Raw genomic sequence first — 24,266 nt, forward strand, 5'->3', positions numbered from 1 at the left:
ATGTCTTTAACAAAAGTATATTATAATATATAAAATGAAAATTAGGATAAAATGTAATTAATACATTAAAATTAGGAAGAAAAGGGCAGATTAGGATAAAAAATAACTAATATATCAAGTGATTAAATGTATGATGACATGGACATTGGATCAAGCGACTAAAATTAGTTTTTAATCTTACAGAATGTTTTTGTCTCAAAATGATTTTTTTTTTCATTCTAAAATATTTTTCAAGGACTAAAATGAAGTTTTTTTATTAATAAGGGGGAAAATGTTGGAGCGCTTAATTTGGTTTTATACAACTGAATAAACTGTTATTACTGCACATATAGATTGGCACATTAAATTTCGTATTTCAATTTTATTATGTTTTGGGGTTAATTAAGCAAGAATCTCCAAGAAGGGTAGTTTAATTTCTCAGCTCGTAATAGCCAGCATCATGGGTGTCTTCACACATGGAACTAAGTTCACCTTAGTCATGAAGTTGTTCCAAGCCCTTGTTCTTGATGCCAACAACCTCGTACCATAGATTGCTCAAGAAGCAGTTAAAATTGCTGAAATTTTTTAAAGCAACTCCACCCCACTAAGGCAATTATTGTACGGGCTATTGAGCTAAGGCAATTACAACCTCAGTCAAAATCAACTAATCTTCACAAAAAAAAAAATTGTAATGTGACATAATGATGAAGTCGGCATGACGTCATCTCACCGCAGGTGCAGAGGCGGCGAAAATGACCCAATTGCTAAGTCTGGGGGGGGGAGGTTAGACCCACTGAATTGTTAGGTTTTGCGTCTTGAAATTAGGTATATGTTACATTTTTGCAATAATATCTCGATATCATTGGTTATTGACATGTTATCAATATTTTTTTTAATTCTTGTCGACACGTTATTTAAAATATGTCATTCAACAAAATATAGAGAAAAAGTCATATTCTATTGCACTTTTCACTTGTTCCTAATTACCTAATGATAATTTGTTCTTTCTATTATGGCTGGTGAGAGTGTAGATCTATTATACGCAAAAGTGACCTTAGAAATAAATCAAGTCGTGATAAGAATGGTGTACGAACATTGCAATGTAAAGAAATACTATGATGATCACATTCAGTCGACTGTTTACGCTCTCAAATTTATAAAATACGAAGAACCCCCGACTGCTGGAAATCGAGAGGGTCTACCGAGTCATATGGACAAGCCTTTTACCACCATACTTCCATCAAAATACATATTGTAATGGATCCTCTGACTTGATCCTTCATTTTCCTAGTAGGTGATGGGTTTCAAGTTTGGAGTAAGGACAAAATACGATCTTGCAAACATAGAGTCACACTAAGAGGGAATGAGGTGATATAATACTCATTGGGAATATTCTCTTATCAAAACGAGGTGATAAATATCCCAGAAGAGCTTACGGACAATGATCACCACATACAGTATACACCATTGAATGTTGGACCATTAATATTTAATAGAAAATTTCATCATCCTTGGACTTGAGTATTCCATCAAGGAACATTGTGAGGTTTGATTCCCTCTGTAGAGCCAAAAATAATCTCAAAAATCATGGAGCTGACACGTGGATTATTTTCTAAGAAAGACAAGTTTGCCCCAATTAAATGAGCATGGAGCAGCCTCATTCACTACGCGCAGTTGAGGTAGAGTAGGCAAAGATCAACGACTATTTAAGGCATCCCTGCCCGTAGGAAAAGTCAAAGGTATTTATAATAGAATAATCTCTTATTGTTATCATAAATACATTTCTAATAAGAGAAGACCTATTTCAAGTAAGTTATCTTAATTCCATTTATTTAGGATATTTACCTAATTACTCCAAGATATTTATTTACACAAATATCTTAGAATATTCCACCCAAAATCCACCCTAGGGCCGGCCCACTTCCTTCTTTTCTCCTATAAATACTTCATTTATCTCTAAAATTCAAGAGGCTTTTGTTGCTCGCAAACTTCTAAACACATTATTTCTATAATTCTAACTTTGGCATCGGAGGTTCTTCGGCCAAAGCCCCCCATTCATCATAAGTGCATGAGGCTTTTGGCCTTAATCTTGGGTGTTATTATTTGTATCTGCAAATTGGTGCTTTCATTGAGAGCTTTGATCTGAAGACTCGAAGAAGACTCTCCCTTTCAACTTCCTTTGTTCGTAAATCCAAGATTACAATTGTAGGGAATTCAGAAACCACAACCAATGGGATCCCCTACGTTGAAGGACGTGGACCAACTGATGAAGATTGCGACGTGGCTCCACACTGTCGGTCTTGGAGGCTCACAACAACAAGGATAACATCTTTGCCACCATGAGGTACCATGGCCATGCCAGCAGCGGCAATCGCCACTGTAGTGGCCAACAGGGCATCTTCCACTTAACGAGAGGAACACTAGGGTAAAATGCCCATGGAGCAAGCAGCCAACAGACGCAGGCTTAAGCAGCTGCTTGCTCTCGCCAGCAGCCCTTAGCGCCTATTACCTTCACTTGGATGCAAGTTGCCCAGACCAAGACAACCCAAACCGCACCAACCGTGACACAAGATGTAGCCTAACTCGAGCCCAACGTGCCTCCAGTTCGAGGCCAAGTAGGACAAATTGCGGCGGCCTAGCGCCCATGTGCCCGACCTGCTCCCGTAGCCCTCTAGACGGTTCAACATGGTCCTAAAATAGTTCAACCAACCCAGATCCAAATTCTGAGGCCGACGGTTGAACCAAAGGTATTTTCACCCCACCTTATTACAAATCTAACCCATCATGGCTCAAGATTTGCACCCGGAGTTAATTACACTTCCACTACTCAAGCAGGCATTTATCGTCCCAGCTCTTCTACTTCAAATGGCAAACAACACTTATCTCGACAGGTTAACAAGCGCCTTCGCGTAGCAGACTACCTTGGTAAATCAGCTATTGCAGCATACCGAGATACAACATGCCTCACACGAGATGTCCCGAAGTAGGATAAGGGCAGGCGATGCCGTTTTTCTTTAGCAGCGTCCCGACAAGCAGCCACTCGACCAGCCATAAATTGAACGTTCTAGTAGTGTACACTCTTGCTTAGGCCTTCGAGATAACGTATATTGTCGTCTTAGCATATGGATGAACGTGCTCATGCACTCTCGGTTAGGCCCTCAGACAAGCATACATTCGCGGCTAGTCTCATAATGAGCACTATCCACCTCACATCGAAGCAGGCAGCACGACGGACGGAATGAAGCATTCGTTCAGTCCGGCTCAAGTTCAATCGGCAGCCTACAAGTAATCCGCAGCCTCGACATAAATGAGCCAAGCATAGGGAATAGCAGTCGAGACCAGCAGGTCATGACTGGGGGCAGCTGGAAGCGCCACTACCCATGTAGAAGCAAATTCAGGAAGAAGTAAAAAGGTTTGTAGCTAAGCAATTGCGCGAAGTCCATTGCATCGAGACCACGGATAAAACCTTTTCGCAGGGACGTGGCACACATAGGTAAATCACCTTTCACAGAAGAGATCGAGCAGACAGAGCCCCCACGTAAGTTTAATACGCTACATTTTACCCTATTTAAAGGAGACAGAAACCCAGAAAGTCACTTGAAGCGCTACCGCAGTGCAATGAACCACTATAGAGCCAACGACGCTTCAATGTGCAAGATATTTGCCACTACTTTGCAAGGCAAGGCGTAGGATTGGATCTATACCCTGCCTCCACAGTCCATTCGGAGTTTCGATGAGCTTTTCACTAAGGAATACTCATCATATGGCTCAATCAAGAAGAAGTCCGATCATTTCTTCAACATCAAGACGAATCTAAAGAAGTCATTCCGCGACTATGTAAAGAGGTTGAAGGCAGATAAGGCGAAGATAGTCGGCTGCAATGACTCGATCGCCAACACAACCTTCCAAAATGGACTCCCTGCATATCATCCTCTATTCGGGGAATTGATCATGAAAGAAAACCTGACTCTGGCAGAGTCATTCGCTCTAGCGGAGAAGCATGCACTTTGGGATGAGGCCCGATGAGTGAACAAGGCACCTGAGCAGCCTTAGAATAAGTTCGAGACAACTCATAATAAGGTGGACAAGCAGCAGTCCAACAACAGAAGTAGGCAAAGGCCAAGCACAGAGATCGGTCCCCGACAAGAGGAGGTTAGGCCGTAAAAAATTATACCAAGTTTTAGATCCTGATCAATCAAATCCTCTGCGACCTCAAGAGTGAGCCTTGGTTCAAGCTACTAAGATAACTCAAATGAGACACCTCCAAGCTATATCACACTAAGTATTGCGCGTTCCACTAAGGTCTTGGTCACACGACCGACAACTGCTATACCTAGAGGGACTACCTAGAAAAGCTAGTGAAATAGGGTAAATGCGACAGATACCTGAACAAGCCAGCTGCACATCCTAAGAGGAACGCACACGCAGACAAAGAGCCACATATCAAGACCATTAAAATCAACGACATCTTTGCCGAGTCCGAACACTTGGAGGCCACAAACAACTCCAAGAAGAGGAAGATCCAGCACGCTATAGCAATCTCCCAGGTTCAGGCAGTCGACGCCAAACTTGGACCCATTGTTTGTTGCACCGAGCAGGATGCTTAGAGAGTTGACTTCCCAAACGAGGATGCCCTGGTACTGTTCATTCAACTGGTATAAGCTATAGTCGACATAGTGATGATGGAGAACAGAAGCATAGTAAATCTACTTCAACTATCCATCTTTCAGAAGATAGGCTTGGAAAGCACGATAATACCTCAAGCAGAGGTATTCACCGAATACATCTCAATTGTTATTGGCAGCATAATACTCGATGTGAGAACATCACCAGTAGTCTCAAAGCAGACGTTCATTATTATCATTGACCTATCTCCCTATGACAGGATTTTGGGAAGGCCTTAGTTAGTGAAACTGGGTGCCGTAACCTCCATCGAGTACCAGAAAATTTGATTCTGCATCCTAGGAGGAGGAGTCGAAGATATTAAGTCTAACCAGATCACATCCCAGCAATGCACAGTACAAATGCTAAAAAAGTTAAAGAAGAAGTCTTTCAACCCCGTAAAAGCTACTAAAGTTTGAAAGGACAAACATGCTACCCAATAACAGCCACAACAGGCAGATCAAGATGATGGCATTCATGAGGACACGCAGACAGAAGAAAACGGATGAAATCTAGAAAATGACTTCGAATACATCATTCTTGATCCCAAGCAGCCGAAGAAGACGGCTAGAATCGGCACACGACTGAGCCCAATCATGCTCAACAATTTCCTATCGTGCTCACCAATCGATGCAAGCCCTTTATCAAGGCCATTAAGAAGACGTAAAAAGACAAATGGGACAACGAGTGTTAGAAAACATTTCAAGACTTGAAGAGATATTTGACATCCCCTCCACTATTATCCAATCTGGAAGCAATCGAGGAATTATACATCTACTTGGCAGTCTCAGACGTAGCAGTTGAAGGAAATATTTTTGAAACACAAGTTCATTTGAGCAGCATCTACAACATGCAATTAATAATTAAAGGTGGAATCATGCTTGTATGCACTCGAAAACAAAACTTTACCCATGAAATTCAAGGCCTAGTGAGTGTGGTGAACCAAGACTCAACTCAAAACCAAAGTGAGTTGAGAATTCTTATACCTTTGTTGATTCCTCTTTGCATAAGCAAAGGCTAATCACCCAAGAGATAGGGTCTTCATTCCTTACTTCTTAGCTCCATGGATTTCTTGGATGAGAATGGTAGAATGGATTCTCCAAGTTCCCAAAATAGAGAACCTCTAAGTCTCCACACCAAGGAGAGCATTGATGAAGAGATGAGTGACCTAGAGGAAGTAAGATTGCTAGCTATTTTCATCTAGGGTGGCCGGCCTCTTAGAGAGAAAAGAGAGCGTTGTGATCTCATCTTTTCTCCAAAAGAAACCCCTAAGGATGAAATGGTTATAAAGTTGCCTTTATACCACCTCACAATGGAGTACCAAACTTGCAATTAAGGCAAGTTCACTACCTTTCTCTGTACAGCCAGCCTTAAGGGTTTATTGGGCTTTCAAGCCCTTTAGGTTTTCAAGTTGTCATACAACTTGAGTTATTGGGCTTGACATTCAAATCCCATTGGACCTTGCGGCCCAAAACTAACCTAAGGTCTATAACGAACTTATTCGTTTGATTAATTAACATATTAATTAATCGTAGCCATAAATAATTAAACCATTTAATTATCCTTACTCATCTCTGTTGTTTCTTCAATCTCTACCTTACTCAATGTACGATCCATTAGGTTCCTTTTAGCGAGGTAGTGGGCGATTAGAACTCTTCAAATCGATTGTGAATTGAAACTTTCAATTCTCCCTTTAGTGATTACTCACCTTTAGGGCTTCCACAAACCATGAGTGACACCTAGCAGTATGTCATAGCTACCCAAGCTAATCAAAAGAGGTGGAGAACCTATTCAGTTTAGGATTATAATGCAATACAGTATTTCTCTAATACAATACTCTTGACCACATTGTTTGGTTTGATAGTTTATCCATGTCTACTATCCAATGTGATTCTTTTACTTATATGATTACCTTGAATGTGATTTGGAATGACTTCCTAAATCTCATTCATACTCTGGCCAGAGATTCTTAATCATATCATAGAGTATTCTCCCTCATATGATTACCTTGTTGTGCATTCACTTGCCTCTGTGGCTAAGTGGCTTAACCCCAATTATGTCGTGGACACCCTCTGACGGAGTGACTTTGACATAGTCAAAGATCAAAGACCTAACCATAAGACAACTATGATGCCTCAGGTCAAATGACTACTTTGCATTATCCCAACCATGAGTTCTCATGTGACAAAAAGAATGAATCTTATTTGGGAAGGTATGTACAAGGTTAAAGAGAATGCTTTAACCACAAGAAAATAATTCATTGCTGCCCAAAGAGAATGCTGAAGGGAAATTTATGAGATTTCATATTGGGATTTCTAGTGACTAGCATGCATATACAATTCAAAATTTATATACAACGGAAGCATTTTAACAAATAATATCAAAGCTCTAGTCATGTAAATCCCCTTCAAGGTTCATAGGTTTATGTAAGATGCATCAAAAACAAATTTACTTAAGGACAAAGTTTAGGAGTAGTATTATACCTCTTGATCTAGATCTTAGACCAAGGATAGACCACCTCCAAGACCTTTGCTCCTTGAAGTCCTTGAGCCTAGCCTTCTCCACTTTGTTAGAATGAGTGCTCCTAGGTTCTCTTCAAGTTTCCAAAGTTGAAAACCTCTAAAGATCCTGAGAAGGATGAAGGAATTACCAAAAGGGTGAGAAGATGATTAGTTAAAATCACCCTTATGGTGGCCGGCCTTTATAAGTGTTAGAGAGATAATTTTTCTTTTCTCCTTTTGTTCTTTCAACACTTCAAAAACCCTAATGAAAATATATGCTATAAAGTTCCTTATATAGCCAAAAAGAAACAAGTCAACATTTGACCTTTCTCTCCCTCTTTCACTCTATATGGCCGGCCCCCTTAGTGTTGTTTGGGCTTTGGGCTTTTATTTATTTTAAGTCATCCAATGCTTGAATAAAAGCCCAATGGGTTTAGGCCCAATGGGGCCAATTAAACCCGAACGTTTCTTTAAGCCCAAAACGATCTTATATCGCTTTTATGATTTCTTTAGACTTTCTAATTAATCACAACACTTAATTAATCCAATTAATTATTTCCATCATCCATTAATTACTCACTACAAGAGTGTATTGGTGAACAATCGTTTTAGGTTCTAATTAGCAAGGCAGTGAGGTGATTGACATCAATCCAATTGATTATATTTAATCCAATCACTTAGTGAATTAAAACTTACTTTTAATTCACCTTCTTCTTTGACTACTACATTTAATCATCTAGAAGAACTCACAAGCCATGAATGACATCTAACCATATATCATGGCTACCCAAGCTAATGTAGAATTTATTCGGAGAACCTATTCAGTTGGAATTACAATGTAATTCGATCTTTCTCTAAAACAATACTCTCAATCACATCACTAGGGTATGGATATATTATGTCAAACCCCTAATGTGATTATTCCTTCTTATATGATTCAATTGAGTCATACAGGAACGCTTTCCTTTATTACGCTCGATACTTCGGCCGAAGATTCCCGAATCATATCTTAGAGTATTCTTCCTCTCTTAACGAAGATTAGAGATTCCTTATTGCGCATTCACTTGCCTTCATGACTAAGTGGCTTAACCCCAACTATGCCGTGGACACCCGCGAATGGGGTGATTTTAACATAATCAAAGATCAAGTACTTAACCACAAGACAACGACGATGCCTCAGGTCAAATGACTACTTACATTATTCCAACCATAAGAGTTACTTGCTTGACATGTGAGTAGACCTCCATGCAAGTACTCTCGTTCGATTGTGTTCAGTGAACTCATTCCCTTAATGCGCACCTACATACTTGTCTTAGTGTCACTACACGAATGGGATGAGACTTTCCATCCTTCCAATTGAAGCGGACATAGTATGTACCGGTCTATGCATTGTCAGTTTCCCTCCGACAATCCTATGACTAGGAACCTTTTGGACATGACGGTTATGTGAAGAAGGTCTCTGTAGTCTAACATCATTAGATTACTTCTTCAATCGATCTATTGTCAATGGATTCACTATTTAGGACATATATCGTTCATTGAGATAGTCCTAATTAGTATCTTTGCCATTTGATGTATAATAGTCATCTATACATCCATTCATTTGTCCTGAAAGGTTTCTTCCAAAGATTGACTTTCAGGGCATATTTCCAACAAATGCTCCAAAAAGATGAATCTTATCTGGGAAGGTATGTACAAGGTTAGCAAAGCAGGTGGCAATGGTAGTTACACCCTTACCACCATGAACGACAAAGAGATCGACAAGCAGTGAAATGTATACAACCTACGGAGGTACTACGCATGACCTCCTACTTTTCCCTGAGCTTTTCTTAAATGAAATAAGGTTTGAAGACTCAAGCAGCTTGGCGAGCACTACCTCATAAGCTGAGGGTTATCTAGTTGTCACGCAGTTTCTACCTTTCAGCTAAGTTCGATATTCTTCCTCTCATTTTTCAATGATGATTTCTAAAGTTATTCTTCACTTGGCTCGATTGTGTATCTGCAACAATTTTCTACTCCTACTCTCATTGAAAATCACGCCCAATAAAAAACCTATCGCAAAAATTGGGCCCCATGGGGACCAACCATGATCTCCCCTTGGGACAGGGTAAACTACGCACTCTGAATATCCAACATGAGTGAGTCGGGCTGCCCTAGTGTAACTAAAGCATGATGGCATGCGCCGGCATCCTTAGAAATAGCCACATTGGTCTTTTACAAGGCTTAGCTAGATTGAAGGAATTTAGGCCTTTGGCTTGATCAGCAGAGACTCGAACCTCAGAGACGGATGAGGCACGCAACGCAACTCGCCTTTTGGACAGCTGCCCATGAAGATGGACTGCAGATTGAGCATCCTTGATGTGATCAACTACTTGCAATTACCGGCTGAACATCTTGTATGTGACCAACTAACGATCTTCGTGTTACTGAATAGTATTCCCTCTACCTGTTAAAATGACATCATTTTTGTGCATCTACTATATGACCAGCTAGCATTCGCAGATAAGTATCCCTGGTGCAATATATAGGTGATCTTTGTGAGGATACAAAATTCTAGCTCTGGCTAAACGCATGGGGTTCACGTGGTTTAGCATCCTTGATGTGACCAGCTAACATAAAGAGCTGAGCATCATGTATGTGACCAACTAGTGATCTTTGCGTATCCTTGGAAACCTAAAGTCGTAGCCAATTTAACGAGCAACCTACAATTTCTGGAAGATCCCTAAGAACCTAAAGCCATTGCCAATTCAATGAACAACCTACAGTTTCTAGAAGATTACCTACGGTACACTCTTCAAGCAGTTAACCGCATAAACCTATGCAACCACACAATCTTGTGAAAGGTTAACAGGTTAGAGCGCATATGCATTGCCTAGCACAGAACAATCCCTTAGGTTCACACTGATTCATAAAATGTTGTGTTACTTGCTATGCAACTTACGAAATTGGTTACATAAAGTGCAAAGCGTTCTTTCGAACCACTGCCCACGAAATTACATAGAACCACACACTTTTGATGTGAAAGGGGAGCAAATTTTGTGTCCCATCAATCTTTAGTATGTTGTGATGCATGCCACATAGCTCAAAAGATTGGAAAAACGACAACCACATAAGCAGCCAATGGTCAGGGAGTAATAACGTGAGATAAAGCTCAACAGTTCAACACCCTAGAATATCAAAGCTAATAACCGAGCAGTCACGCAGACTTGCCTGCTTCTGTAAGTAAGGGGCTTGACTGTTAGCCCTCTGGTTAACGGCTTCGCAGATGTTCAAAGCCTAGATCGACAGTCATATAGGTCATGCAAGCCCGTCTGCTTATTAAAAAGTAGCACGCTTCACTACCGACCTTGTGGTTAAAGATCTAGTGTACCACCAATATGAAACATGCAACTATGGAGGTCATTCGACCATACAAGTTAGAAGTTTCAAAAGATACCTTAAGCAAGCGAAGATTCACACCTGACAACCCGAAGTTGGCGCCTAAAGCAATAAAGATGGGTTTGACTGCTTTGTTCAAAACAGGCTGCTCAGTTGTTCATTCTAAGGTTAATGCTTGAAGCAAGGCAAAGAGACAAAGATGAAGTAAGGCGAAGGAAAATAGTTTATTAATTTCTAGCAAATTGGTACACTAGCACAAAGGCCAACAAACTTCAAGCAAAGGAAAAAGAAAAGCAAGAAAGGAAAAGAAAGTAAATCCTAAAGTCTATCTAAAAAGACAACTCTTCAACAGCTTGGATATTTTCAGCAGCCGCTTTACTTCTAGCACCATCAACCTTTCGCACTTCATCTACACCTACCCCATCTTGAGCAAAATTGTTGCAAGCCGTCCTTGCCTGGGCGGTACCACCTTCGGCCGCACCTACTTAGGCAGCCTGATCCTCAGCTGCTTCAGTAACGGCACTCTAAAATGAAAACTTAAACATATCATTGGAATAAATAGCAAAAAAACTCGAGGTCTTTATCAAAGAAGGTGAGTTAGATGACATGCCAAGTAAATGATCTATATAGCCAAGCTTGTAGAAGTCAGCTTGACCTTGGGCAAGGACAACCTCAAGACTTGATTTCTCGTTCTTTAGTTGTTTATTCTCCTCATTCAGGTCAATACGAGCATTCTGGAACTCATCTGTTCCTTTTTCAAGTTCTCGCTGGCAGAAAACACTCCTTGTAACTCCAGTTCCGTAGACTCAAGTTTACTGTTGGCCTTCTTGAGTCAAACAATGTCATTATGCATGGCAAGTAGCTCTACGTCCTTAGCATCATAGGCAGACCGAAATTCTGAAATGGCATGCTGAAGGTCCTACACTAGTAATGCTTGGACTTTAATCTCATTCTCTACAATGCCATACTTCCCCTTGATTGCGTCAAGCTAAGCCTTCAAGCCACTAATCTCTTAGCAAGCGGTCTTAAGCTGCTGAGCAGTGAGGGCAAAGACATCAGATCCTTTTAAAAAGATCAGGCTTTAGCAGTGCATAGATCTTAGAAAACTCCCCTAAGGCTGGTTTGGCAAGCTAAACACAGCTACTCATGCGGGCAAGGGCTTCCTTCTCAACAGGATGGGCCAGCCTTGGCATCGATTAGCAATGGAATCGCCATCATCGCTTTTTGCCACTGCACGCACCTCCGAAATCAGATCGAACTTTGGCATAGAAAGTTATCTCGGAATAAACATAGGCACAATGGGCACGGCAAAACTCATCTATTGCACAATCCTATCAGCAACTATTCTTACAACCCTCGGAGTAACATGCTTCACAGATTGAAATCCAACAGCCTTTTTATTCTCTTTGGAAGAATTCAGGTCAATCACGAGCCTCCCAGCAGTAGACAAACCTTCGTGAGCAGCAAAGAAAGTCTTCGACTTTTTCTCCATTGACATCTCTCGAGCAGGCGATCAAAATCTCTTTCTCCTGCCTCTACTAGTAACAGGTTCCATGACGACGATCAAACGAGTAAACACCTTACCCTTGATCCTCCTAATCTCCTTCTACGGGGGAAGCCTACCTTTCTCTTTACGAATAGGACTGAGTTGTTAACGTTATTCATAATATTCAGCAAGGATCCCCAAAACGATATGTACCTTCTTCATGTCTGGAGAAGTGTTGGAAGTTGAACCGAATTCTGAATCTGCATAAACAAATAAGGAAAAATCGAAAGGCATCTCAACAAAAGTAAAAAAAAAGCTTAAGAAATAAGCAGCCTACTTACCATCGATCAATGCAGTCAAAACGTACAGCCCAGGCAAGGAGTCATATTTTCATTCTCTACTAATCTCTAGGGTTTCCCTGGCTCAGTCATGATCCTCTTTGCCCGAGTGATTGAAAAGTCTATGGTAAGTCATCAGTTGACCAAAACTAACCACATTCGAATAGCACTGAGTAGGAGCATACTTCATGGAGTAGATCACTTCTTGGAAGAATTGAAGCAAGGGAAAGGTGAACCCCAACACGAAGTAGTAGAGGTGAAACTTGATAGCTTTCCTAGATCTACACGGTTCACTGTTGCTACCATCTTTAGCCTGCTTCACACGAACCCTAAACATAATTGGGTGCTTACACATCTCGAGAAAGTCTTTAAACTATTCATCGGAACCTACCTTACCTTGACATGAGCAGCCTTGAAGTAGCCTAGCTTACTTGTAGATCCGCCCTGGCGATATAATGGCAGAATAAATTCATCATTCTTTTGGCTTGAGGAAGACATGTTCCAAAATCTTACAATGGCGCAAGGAAAAATTATCAGAAGGCTGCACAAAGAAGAAACAAAAAATTTTCATAAAGCAGCGCGCCAGGCCGCAACCTAGCTGGCTGCCCCACGAACCTAGCAAGAGGCATTTCATCTCCTCTCTCCTCACGGCCCAATGGCCATCTGGCTCAATTCAAATGGAGGGGGCTGGCGCCCCTACGCCTCATTCTCACCCTCGCCATCTCCATCGCTGCACGAGCCTGAGCCTAACAGCCCAGTCAGCTTGGAGACCCGCACCTCCTCTCTCTCTCTTTCAGCCACACAGGCCCATGCCTAGTGGCCCATCTCGAGCGGCCCAAGACCAGCGTGAAAGCGCCTAGGTTCATGTGCACCTGGCCCCAGCCAACCAAGCTAAGCCGTACCAACCATCGGCTCCCTGCCGAGCTGACTACCCAATAGCAGCCCCATGCTGCTTCTTCAATAGAAATCGTGGCATTCTAGCCACTTTTTGCCACATCTGTGACCATTGTCGAGCCAAAAATTCAAGCCCTAAGGCTTTGAAAAATGAAGAAGAAGAAGAAAACTAAAATAAATAAAAAATTACCTTGAAGAAGAAGAAAAGCAATTGAACACAATTCTTTGCACGGGCAAGCGAAGAAGATTGCTAGGGGGAACAAATATCCTCTGGCTTTCTCTCTTTCTTGCGGGATTTTAATTGCCTAGCAGGTATAGGGGCCTTTGTGGAGCCAAAAATAATCCCAAAAATCATGGAGCTAACACGTGGATTATTTTCCAAGAAAGACAAGAATGCCCTTATTAAATGAGCAGGGAGCAGCCTTATTCACCACACGTAGCTGAGGTAGAGCAGACAGAGATCAACGACTGCTCAAGGCACCCCTGATCGTAGGAAAAGTCAAAGGTATTTGTCATATCCCGGCCCAGTGTGCCAACGAGGACATCGTGCCCCTAAGGGGGGTGGATTGTAACATCTCACATCGCCCAGGGGAGTGGATCATGTAAGCCTTATATGTATATTCCCATCTCCACCTAGCTCGAGGCCTTTTGGGAGCTCACTGGCTTCGGGTTCTGTAGGAACTCCAAAGTTAAGTGAGTTCGGATGAGAGCCTTCCCAAGATGGGTGACCCACTGAGAAGTTTTAGTGTGAGTTCCCAAAAACAAAACCGTGAGGGTGAGATTGGGGCTCAAAGTAGACAATATCGTGCTACAGTGGAGTCGAGCCTGGGATGTGGTGGGGGCCCAGGCTGGGATGTGACAGTATTTATGATTGAATAATCCCTTATCCTTATCACAAATACATTCCTAATCAGAGAAGACCTTCAAGTAAGTTATCCTAATTCTATTTATTTAGAATATTTAACTAATTACTGCAAGATATTTATTTACACAAATATCTTAGAATAGTCCACCCAAAATCCACCCTAGGGTCGACCACCCCTAAACTCTAGAGGACCGACCCACTTTCTCCTTTTAACCTATAAATACTCCATTTATCTCCAAAATTCAGAAGAATTTTACTACCCGCAAACTTCTAAACACATTCTTTCTAGAATTCTAACTTTGGCATTTGAGGTTCTTCAGTGTGTGACAAGGTTCTAAAAAACGTTAGATGCTAGTCAGGAGGTGGACTGGGGCATAGTGCTTAGGCCGGGGCCTAGGTGGACAAGGCGGATTTAAGTAAATTATTTTATATCTTTAATATTTTGGTGAATTTGATAATATGAGATGAAAGTTTAAAGGATTATAAGTTTGTAGTACTTACTACATATTTTCAAAGGTTATAAATATATAGTGAACTTAAAAGAAAAGTTAAATCTGTAGTGTAAACTTGTAGAGTCCGGATCCTCTTTATGAGGATCCTAGGGATTCGTGAATCGTGTTCATTCATCATACATCGTGCAGTAAAAAATCATTTTAAAATTTTTTATTTAAAAATAAACATAAACAGTACTTGACAAAAACTGATCACACGATGTACGATGAATGGGCACGATTTATAGATCTCTAGGATCCTCACCAAAAGGATCCGAAAAGGATCCTGTTGGAAACTTGTAGTGTGTTGAAAGCATTTTCTTAAGTGGAATAATGTGCACATAAAAGGGAGGTGGGGCGCACCACATGGATATTTAATATATGTCTATGTTAGCTGCATTTCCCAATTCCAACTGATTGGAATCAATTGAAAAAATAATTAAACAAAAAGGGTAAGGGTGTTGTGTATTGTCTGTCACGTGGGTTGGAATGGGAAGAAAGAGAAACTCATTTCTCTTTCTTCTTCCTTTCGTCTTCTTCGATAGAAAGTTGTCTAAAATGCAGAACCAGAACACAGAAAGAGAACCAGCTGCTATGCAAAAAAAAAAAAAAATTCTGAAACGCCCGCTTAGGCCACCCTAGCACCGCCTAGGCAGCTTTAGCGCCCGCCTAATCTCTTTGTTGATTTTTCTTCCGACTATGGGTTAATCGTAGCAGCTGGCCACCGTGTAGCGCCTAGGCGCCGCCTAGGCCTATTTTTAGAACACTGGCGTGGGAGACTTTTAGCCTTAATCTTCGGTGTTATTATTTTGCAGGTGCAGATTCATCAATCAGAGGAAGGCAGAAATTTGTATCCACATCCTATTTTTCTTGTTATTTTTCCTTTCTTTTACATTGTATTCTGCTTTTTTTCTTTGTTTTAGCAAACATGTGTGTGTATGCTTTTGTTGCTACTAAAAACTATAGAACCTACGTGGCGAGCAGGTCGAGCAATTAATAAGCTAACTACGTATTTATTGCGAATGCGGGCGTGCTAACTTGTGACCGAGCTCAGTCAGGTGAGTAAAATAGATGTGGTGATAGCGTCGAATGCATTGCTAACTTATGTATTTGAGCAATCACGGCCGAGGAAGGAACACGTCTCGGCCTTGGGTTCTAGAACCTGAAGGCAAGATTGCTAGATCACTGCAAAGTTCAATAACTGGTTCGACTTTCATTGTGCCGAACACAGGGTAACCTGATAACACCTCACTTCACCAAGAAGCTAATGAGATGACCTCTTTAGGCGAAAGAGCTAGAAACTCTTCGCCAGCAACTTGGATAGATAACCATATAGGTAGAAGTAGTGTTGTTACTCCAAACTAAAGATGCTCCTAAATCGCTTGATCTTTAACTTTAGTGTTGTTAATCCAAACTGAAGATGTGTTGATGAAGGGTTGGTGTTAGTATTTTTCTCAAGGATAAGAGAAAGATTCGTGTAGAGTGAGGTTTTATGTAGAGCGTTGAGTTGAAGGTCCATTTCTGATGTAGAGCACCTTGTATTTATAGGAGTGAATTTTGACCAAGTTTGCCGAAGTAGGGTCTCAATAGGAATATGACTCTTCGGCACACATTTGGATATTCTTGACATTATCTTATCATACCCATCTCCTGCTAAAACTCCATCTCTATCAAGCCTCGGCTTTTGGACTTGAACTAGGACTCCGGACTTAGTCATCTTATGTGTTCGATTCACTTATTTTTAGATCAATCACATGTTTTAATTCTTGGAATAATTCGAATCTTATAAAAACCTATCATGATCCTTAACAATTTCAACTCCAACATGACTCGACTGAGCCACGCCTAGATCTGATCCTTTAAGAGCCATACCTCAGCTAGGACTCGAAAGAATTATATCCTTCTAGGCTGAATCATCTGGCCTGAGAAATGACCATTGAGCTGGGAACCACAATCTCTCAACCTGAGTTATCTATCCTCAGCCCAAACATAGTATTTAGGCCCAAACTGTTTCTTTTAGTATAAAAGTTTTGTTCTTTCAAAAACCTGATGACCAATAATTTATATGGAATTTGATATTAAAGTTCAAATTAAACATTAAAAGCACATCTATTTATTCTTCACTCTCTCACTAACAAAATTGTGACAACGAAATCAAAATCGTGTTACAAACGGATGAATTTTTGCAAGTTTGGCCATGAATTTACAATGAACTATCTTGTTCAGGCCTCTCTAATACAGATTTATTTATATTCTTTATTATTAGAGCCATATTCTAATCTAAACTACAAAAAGGTGCTTGAAATTTGGGCAAGGACGGGTGAAGCACTAACAAGTTCTATCAAGTGAGGATGTTTTTACCCTTGTAACTTCATGCATTCCATGATGTGGCCAGCTTTCGCAGTTTTACCCATTTGTCACCTACTGATCTTCAGAAGTTTTCAGGTCATCTCCTACTAACTTCTTTACGTTACCTTCTGCTTACCTTTTGGAAAGAAATAGTTCCTTGCTGGAAGCAATTCCTTAATCCTCCATTTTGACACATGCAGACATTTTATAGAATCAAACATTTTATTTGTAACGTGTCAAACTGTGATTAGTATGGCGCGATTGGCATGTGATTGATGGGGAAGTAAGAATGCTATTTCCAATATTTTCCTTTTGGAGAAACTCCTCTCCTATTTTGTATAAGACCGTACCTCCATCCACACCAGTCACAGGGAGGAGAAAATCCACTTTGTGTAAAAACAAATCTCATGTGTACATCGTCCATAATCTGTATCATATATACATTACTATCTCCATGTTCCAAAGCAAGCTAGAATATCTCATCTGTCGTTCTACGCCATGTACATCAGTGACTAAGCTCCCATTGAAAGAAAAACATATCATACAAAGAAAAGAATAGGAAATGAGATGGACTCGGAGGTGGATGAGACTCCTCGTCTCAGTTCCGGCATCTCCATTTTGACGTTGGCACACAGCTTAGGTAATGGCACCAGCCGCAGTGCTTATTTAAGTTCTCTCCCTTGAACAGCAACACCAATCCCGTAGTTAATCTGCGTTTAACAAGAAAATGAAAATTAATCATCTCAAAAGACGCCTCGTGTCTGCAAATGTGTATACTGAAACTCCTCCAATACAAGGAAGTTGAATTGTATGCAAAATTCAAACAATGATTTGACAATCCGGCAACAAGCTTACCCGGCAATCAGTAAGGCAGAGGCAACCACCACAAGAACATATTGGTAAGCCTTGTGCTTAGATTTGACACGAGCATTGGCTGGAAGATTCCGAGACTCTATCCATCCAAACTGGGGACGAAGTAGAAAAATAAAGCCAAGGAGAAACCCGGTCAAGAATCCTCCAATGTGAGCGAAGTTGCCAACACGAGGAAGAATTCCAACTGCTAAGTTAATGGCGATAATGACTACGAGCGTTAATAGAGCCGCAGCCTGGACAGGCAAGAGAAGAGAATTTGTCAATGACTACAAAACATTCAAATTTTAGCACGAAGCCATGACACAAATACAAGCGTCAAAACCATTAACAGAATATCAACTTCACTTGATAGAAATGAAAAAGGCTTAATCGGATAAATAGTCCCCGTGATCATAAGGTATTCAGAAGGTAGCCCCTGTGGTAAAAAAAATCGGATTTAAACCCTTGTGGTCTAAGTCTGTTAGGATTTATACCCAAAATTGAAACTTCCGTCATTCCTTCGTTAATATCATGCACGTGAGTGTCACATGTGAGGATAAGATGGTCATTTTCCCTCAAACTCTCCCTTCTCTCCCTAAGCTCACCATCTTTTCTTCTCTGCGTTCACAAGGACGCCGAGCCCCAAAGAAAGGCCATCACCAGACCACCACCACAACCGTGTCACTCTCTCTTCTTTTCTCCCTCAACACTCAACTCCCTAGTTTCTCTAACCTCTCATCTTCTTTGTACAACAACATAGATGGACTAAACCCTAAACCACCTCGCAGTTTTCAAATGAAAATCCATCAATTCCTGGTCAGATTGGACGAGACTTAGACCACGGATCACTTCCCCTTCGTCCTAAGGTTCGGATTCGAGCTTGGGAGACTTGAATCTGCCTCGATTTCGCGAGAAACCAAAAGCCCAATTTCGGGCTGACAACCTCAGGCCGTTCTCAAGCATTATCCGGCCACGACTTGGTGTAAAAAGGGTATATTTCTACTCTTTGATCTGTGATCTTCGTTTTGAGATAAATTTGGTGTGTTTTGGTAGAGATTTTAGGGTGAATGGAGCAGAAAATTTTCCGGCTAGCTGGTGCCCGTTTTCTGGGGCGCGTTGGGAGCGAAGGGAGAGTTTGAAGGAGAGAGATTGGGATGAGGAGCCCAAAAATTATTTGTTTATAATGAAACGGGGATGAAACGGGAGATGAAATGACCATCTTATCCTCACATGTGACACTCACGTGCATGATACTAATGGAGGAATGACGGAAGTTTCAATTTTGGGCATAAATCCTAACAGACTTAGACCACAAGGGTTTAAATCCAAATTTTTTTACCACAGGCGCTACCTTTCGAATATCTTATGACCACGAGGATTATTTATCCGATTAGGCCAATGAAAATTTGAGGACAAACCTTATTGGTGTATATGCTCCAGTTAGTGATAAGCTCTGATAACATAGCTCCGAGAAGTCCAAACAAAGCGCCAGAAGCTCCAACAGAAATATTATTGCTCTGAAGGAAAAGGGCAGATAATATGCTTCCACCAAATCCTGACAACAGGTAGATTATCCCCACACGTACTGCCAGATCATTCAAACATATAATTGAGGTCAGAACGCAACAAAAACATCATGAAAAGATGTAAAAAGAAATACGTTAGTAAGAAACCAACAAGGCTTAGAATATCTAAACAATTATCAACATAGAAGAGAACATATATATTTGATTTTCTATATTTCACATATTTGACGACGTAGGAAGAGAACTAGCATACTGAATCCAAATTGTTGTTCAAGACGGATGCCAATGTACAACCTTGAACCATTCAAGAGCTCCCAATTTTTTCAATCTGCAAAAGCAGGAATTATGACTCAGATAATGCAAATCGAATAGGAAGAAAGAAAAAGTACTTGCCCGTCGAGAAACACCAGAAAACCACTTCCATTGAATAATAACAAGCACAAAAGAAACTTATAAATTAAGAAGCAGATAAACACTCCGGTCCTTTAACTATGACACGACAGGATTAATCACCCAAAAGGTCATCACTTTTTGACCAGAAAAAGGGGTCATTCTTCTAAGTCCTGAAGGAAATATTGTCCTGACATAACCTTGTTGGATTAATCAGCAACTTTTCGGTTCCAAGCAAACCAAACACAACCAAATAACAAAGAATGAAGAAGTTGAAAAGTCCCACCAATGTATGGAACCAAATAACTAGGAACATCATAGAATTAGAACCAGTCCCAGTTCACATCAATACGAATTAGAATCAAAATTTAAAAACAACTGCAACAACAAAGAACAAATGAGTATCCACATAGCATGACAACAACAACAACAACAAAGCCTTTTCCCACTAAGTGGGGTCGGCTATATAAATCCTAGAACGCCATTGCACTCGGTTCTGTGTTATGTCCTCCATTAGATCCAAGTACTCTTAAGTCTTTTCTTAGGGTCTCTTCCAAAGTTTTCCTAGGTCTTCCTCTACCCCTTCGGCCCTGAACCTCTATCCCGTAGTCACATCTTCGAACCGGAGCGTCAGTAGGCCTCCTTTGCACATGTCCAAACCACCGTAACCGATTTTCTCTTATCTTTCCTTCAATTTCGGCTACTCCTACTTCACCTAGGATATCCTCATTCCTAATCTTATCCTTTCTCGTGTGTCCACACATCCAACGAAGCATCCTCATCTCCGCTACACCCATTTTATGTACGTGTTGATGCTTCACCGCCCAACATTCTGTGCCATACAGCATCGCCGGCCTTATTGCCGTCCTATAAAATTTTCCCTTGAGCTTCAGTTGCATATGGCGGTCACACAACACGTCGGATGCAGTCTTCCACTTCATCCATCCAGCTTGTATTCTATGGTTGAGGTCTCCATCTAATTCTCCGTTCTTTTGTAAGATAGATCCTAGGTAGCAAAAGTGGTCACTCTTTGGTACTTCTTGATCTCCGATCCTCACCCCTAACTCATTTTGGCCTCCATTTGCACTGAACTCACACTCCATATATTCTGTCTTTGATCGGCTTAGACGAAGACTTTTAGATTCCAACACTTCTCTCCAAAAGTTAAGCTTCGCGTTTACCCTTCCCTGAGTTTCATCTATCAACATTATATCGTCTGCGAAAAGCATACACCAAGGAATATCATCTTGAATATGTCCTGTTAACTCATCCATTACTAATGCAAAAAGATAAGGACTTAAGGATGAGCCTTGATGTAACCCTACAGTTATGGGGAAGCTTTCGGTTTGTCCTTCATGAGTTCTTACAATAGTCCTTGCTCCATCATACATATCTTTTATAGCTTGGATATATGCTACTCGTACTCCTTTCTTCTCTAAAATCCTCCAAAGAATGTCTCTTGGGACCCTATCATACGCTTTTTCTAAATCTATAAAGACCATGTGTAAATCCTTTTTCCTATCTCTATATCTTTCCATTAATCTTCGTACGAGATAGATTGCCTCCATGGTTGAGCGCCCTAGCATGAACCCGAATTGGTTGTCCGAAACCCAAAGTACTCTTCTGAGTTACTTAACTCCCCCAAAGTACTCCTTTCATGTCCTTCATTGAAAAGATTATGAAAATAACCTCTCCATCTGTCTTTGACCGCATTCTCTGTAGCAAGAACCTTTCCATCCTCATCCTTGATGCACCTCACTTGGTTTAGGTCCCTTGTCTTCTTTTCCCTTGCTTTAGCTAGTTTATAGATATCCAACTCTCCTTCTTTGGTATCTAATCGCTTATATATATCATCATAAGCCGCTAGCTTAGCTTCTCTCACAGATTTCTTCGCCTTTTGCTTCGCTCTTCTATACCTTTCACCATTTTCATCGGTCCTATCCTTGTATAAGGCTTTACAACATTCCTTCTTAGCCTTCACCTTTGTTTGTACCTCCTCATTCCACCACCAAGATTCCTTTTGGTGTGGAGCAAAGCCCTTGGACTCTCCTAATACCTCTTTTGCTACTTTTTGGATACAACTAGCCATGGAATCCCACCTTTGGCTAGCTTCCCCCTCTCTATCCCACACGCATTGGGTGATTACTTTCTCTTTGAAAATGGCTTGTTTTTCTCCTTTTAAATTCCACCATCTAGTCCTTGGGCACTTCCAAGTCTTGTTCTTTTTTCTCTCTTTCGACTGTTAAATCCACAACCTTCTCTTCTGCTTCCAGTTCCTGTTGCTTCATAAAAATATACGAACACGTCTTCCACTCGTTCAAGTCACTGTCAAAATCTCTGCTTCCCAATTCCTTCTTCCTCTCAAATGTTTACACATCGCACGATTTGAACAAATTTAAAAGAAAAAAAACTAGGAAATAAAAGAGAAATTTCAGCATCAAGAATTGCTTACTAACATATTGGCAGTCCAATTTACGAATATATCAACAGATATTTCGATATCAAAGACCTTGAAAAAACAGTAAAATTCTAATAAATCTATACACATCCAACTAAGAAACCGTAAAATTAGCCCAAAAATCCACAGGTGGTATCGTAATCAAATTCCACAAAACCAGAACCCCAAATCAGGTGAGGCAGTAGAATCACAAAACCAACCAAAAAAAACAAATAAAAATCACGAAATTGAGCGGTGGGTAAAGTCAGAGAGAGCTCACGTCCTAGAAGAGGGACCAAACAGAGGGTTCTCCTTGAGAGGCTGGAACGAAAGCCGACCAAGAAACTTAGCCACGCACTTTCCATCGAAACCAAGATTGTGTTTTGGGCAGTTGTTGATGATCATGGCGACGATGAAGACAACAATATTGGCCACCACAAACATCGGAATCAGCCACGACGTCCATTGGGCTTCGGAAGTTCCCACGTAGTACTGGTTGGAGTTATAACTGTAATTGTTGGGTCTGGGTTTTTCTGGTGGTCCTCGTTCCGGATCAGCCATTGCTTCGATTGTTTGATTCCTCTCTGTCTCTGTCTCTCTCAAGAAAGTCTGAAACTTTGGCGGTGTAGAGTGAGAACGGCGTGTGGTTTTGGGGTGGGTTTGGAAGTGTAAATATTTGAGAGGAAGAAGCAATTGGGAAGCAGAGATTTTGACAGTGACTTGAACGAGTGGAAGACGTGTTCGTATATTTTTATGAAGCCACAGGAACTGGAAGCATAAGAGAAGGTTGTGGATTTAACAGTCGAAAGAAACAAGAGTAAGAAGAAATAACAGGGTGATGTCGGTAAATATCGTTTGAGTTGTCTGTAAATATTAATATATTAATAATATAATAAGCAGAAGAGAAGGTATACATGAGAGATTTTGCAATGTGATTGGTACACGGGATGGTACATTACGTGTTACTATACAAATGGTGGGATATGTGTATTAAAAACTTAATAACTTAAAAAATAAAATTTATCACCACTTATATAAAAACACGTGGTGTACCACCCATGTTCCCGTGACAATAAAAAATTTCTTGGTATACATCGTCGTATGATTTTATTAATATTAATATAATTCATGTTTAAGATCTTAAAATATCTGGATCCCTTCACCAAATTCACTCAATTAATGAATCTGGACTCTTGAAATTTGATCCAAAGACTAAAAACATGACCCTTTAAAATTTATAATAATTTTAATTGTTGGATCAAATTTCAAGGTTGGGTGGATTTCAGGATCCATTTCCTTAAAATATGACCACTCTAGCACTTCCTCTCTCCTCTCTCTTCTTAGTTGTCTGTCCTTTTTTCTTTTTTTTTTCTTTTTTTTTTGTCAAACATGAGAATTTCATTACATTAAAAACTAGTACCCAAGCCCAAAAAGAATTAGGTAAACAACAATAGATATTTGGCCTCAGTGGGGATCCGACCTATTGGTTGTGGGAGGGGAAATGAGATAGGGAATTGGATCTGATATAACATTTCTGATCGTAGCTCACTGATCCAAGTATATGGCGGGGTGGAGATGGAATATCACGGCTAAGGAGGAGGGAGGAAGGAAAATTAAAAGATAGAAAGTAGTAAAAGCAGACAAAAAATGCCGGATAAGGGGCATGAAGCCCAAACCTGAGACAAGCTCAATAGATAGTTGATACCCAGCTCAAAGAAAATTGAGTTAAAACTCAAGGGAGAACCGATAATGAAAAGGAAGCTAGAAGACTGGAAAGGGAAAGGAAGCGAAGGTGGGATACAAGGAGGGGGTAAGGGATAGAGTAGATGAAAGGGGAAGAAAAGAAGGGAAGGGCAAATGAGAGGGAAGGGAAGGAGAAGGAAAAGGAATGAGTAGTGGGTTGCCGCCTATTCTGAGCAAGAACAAGGGGCGGTGGCTGAAACTTTGAAACTAGGGTTGGGTTTCTTCTAGATTTAGGTTTTGAAGCTCACAGAGAAAGAAGATATTTTCTTGTACAAAACTAGATTGTATTGTCTCGTTTGTTTCATTTTAACCCAGCTATGTCGTATAAGAAAAATAGTTGAACGTTTAACTTCCTCTTTCATCACGCAGTCAAGC

General features: G+C 40.7%; 1 protein-coding gene across 1 annotated transcript; it reads right to left on the reverse strand.

Annotated features, from left to right (window-relative positions):
• Positions 1 to 17,313: 17,313 nt before the first annotated feature.
• Positions 17,314 to 22,899, reverse strand: LOC139196840 (RHOMBOID-like protein 2). Its single transcript, XM_070823184.1, has 5 exons — positions 22,429 to 22,899; positions 19,575 to 19,642; positions 19,214 to 19,380; positions 17,799 to 18,049; positions 17,314 to 17,653 (listed from the first exon to the last, which is right to left on the reverse strand). The coding sequence occupies exons 1-5, from the start codon at positions 22,707 to 22,709 to the stop codon at positions 17,542 to 17,544; spliced, it is 879 nt and encodes a 292-aa protein (XP_070679285.1). The 5' UTR covers positions 22,710 to 22,899; the 3' UTR covers positions 17,314 to 17,541.
• Positions 22,900 to 24,266: the final 1,367 nt, after the last annotated feature.

Source organism: Malus domestica, chromosome 06, assembly GCF_042453785.1.
Source record: "Malus domestica chromosome 06, GDT2T_hap1".
Taxonomy (NCBI): Eukaryota; Viridiplantae; Streptophyta; class Magnoliopsida; order Rosales; family Rosaceae; genus Malus; species Malus domestica.

Coding starts and splice junctions, on each gene's coding strand:
- LOC139196840 (XM_070823184.1), bottom strand. CDS start 22,709: ATGGCTGATCCGGAACGAGGACCACCAGAAAAACCCAGACCCAACAAT. Junction 18,050..19,213: donor GGAGCATATACACCAATAAG/GTTTGTCCTCAA, acceptor TTGCCTGTCCAG/GCTGCGGCTCTATTAACGCT. Junction 17,654..17,798: donor TCTGCCTTACTGATTGCCGG/GTAAGCTTGTTG, acceptor TGTTAAACGCAG/ATTAACTACGGGATTGGTGT.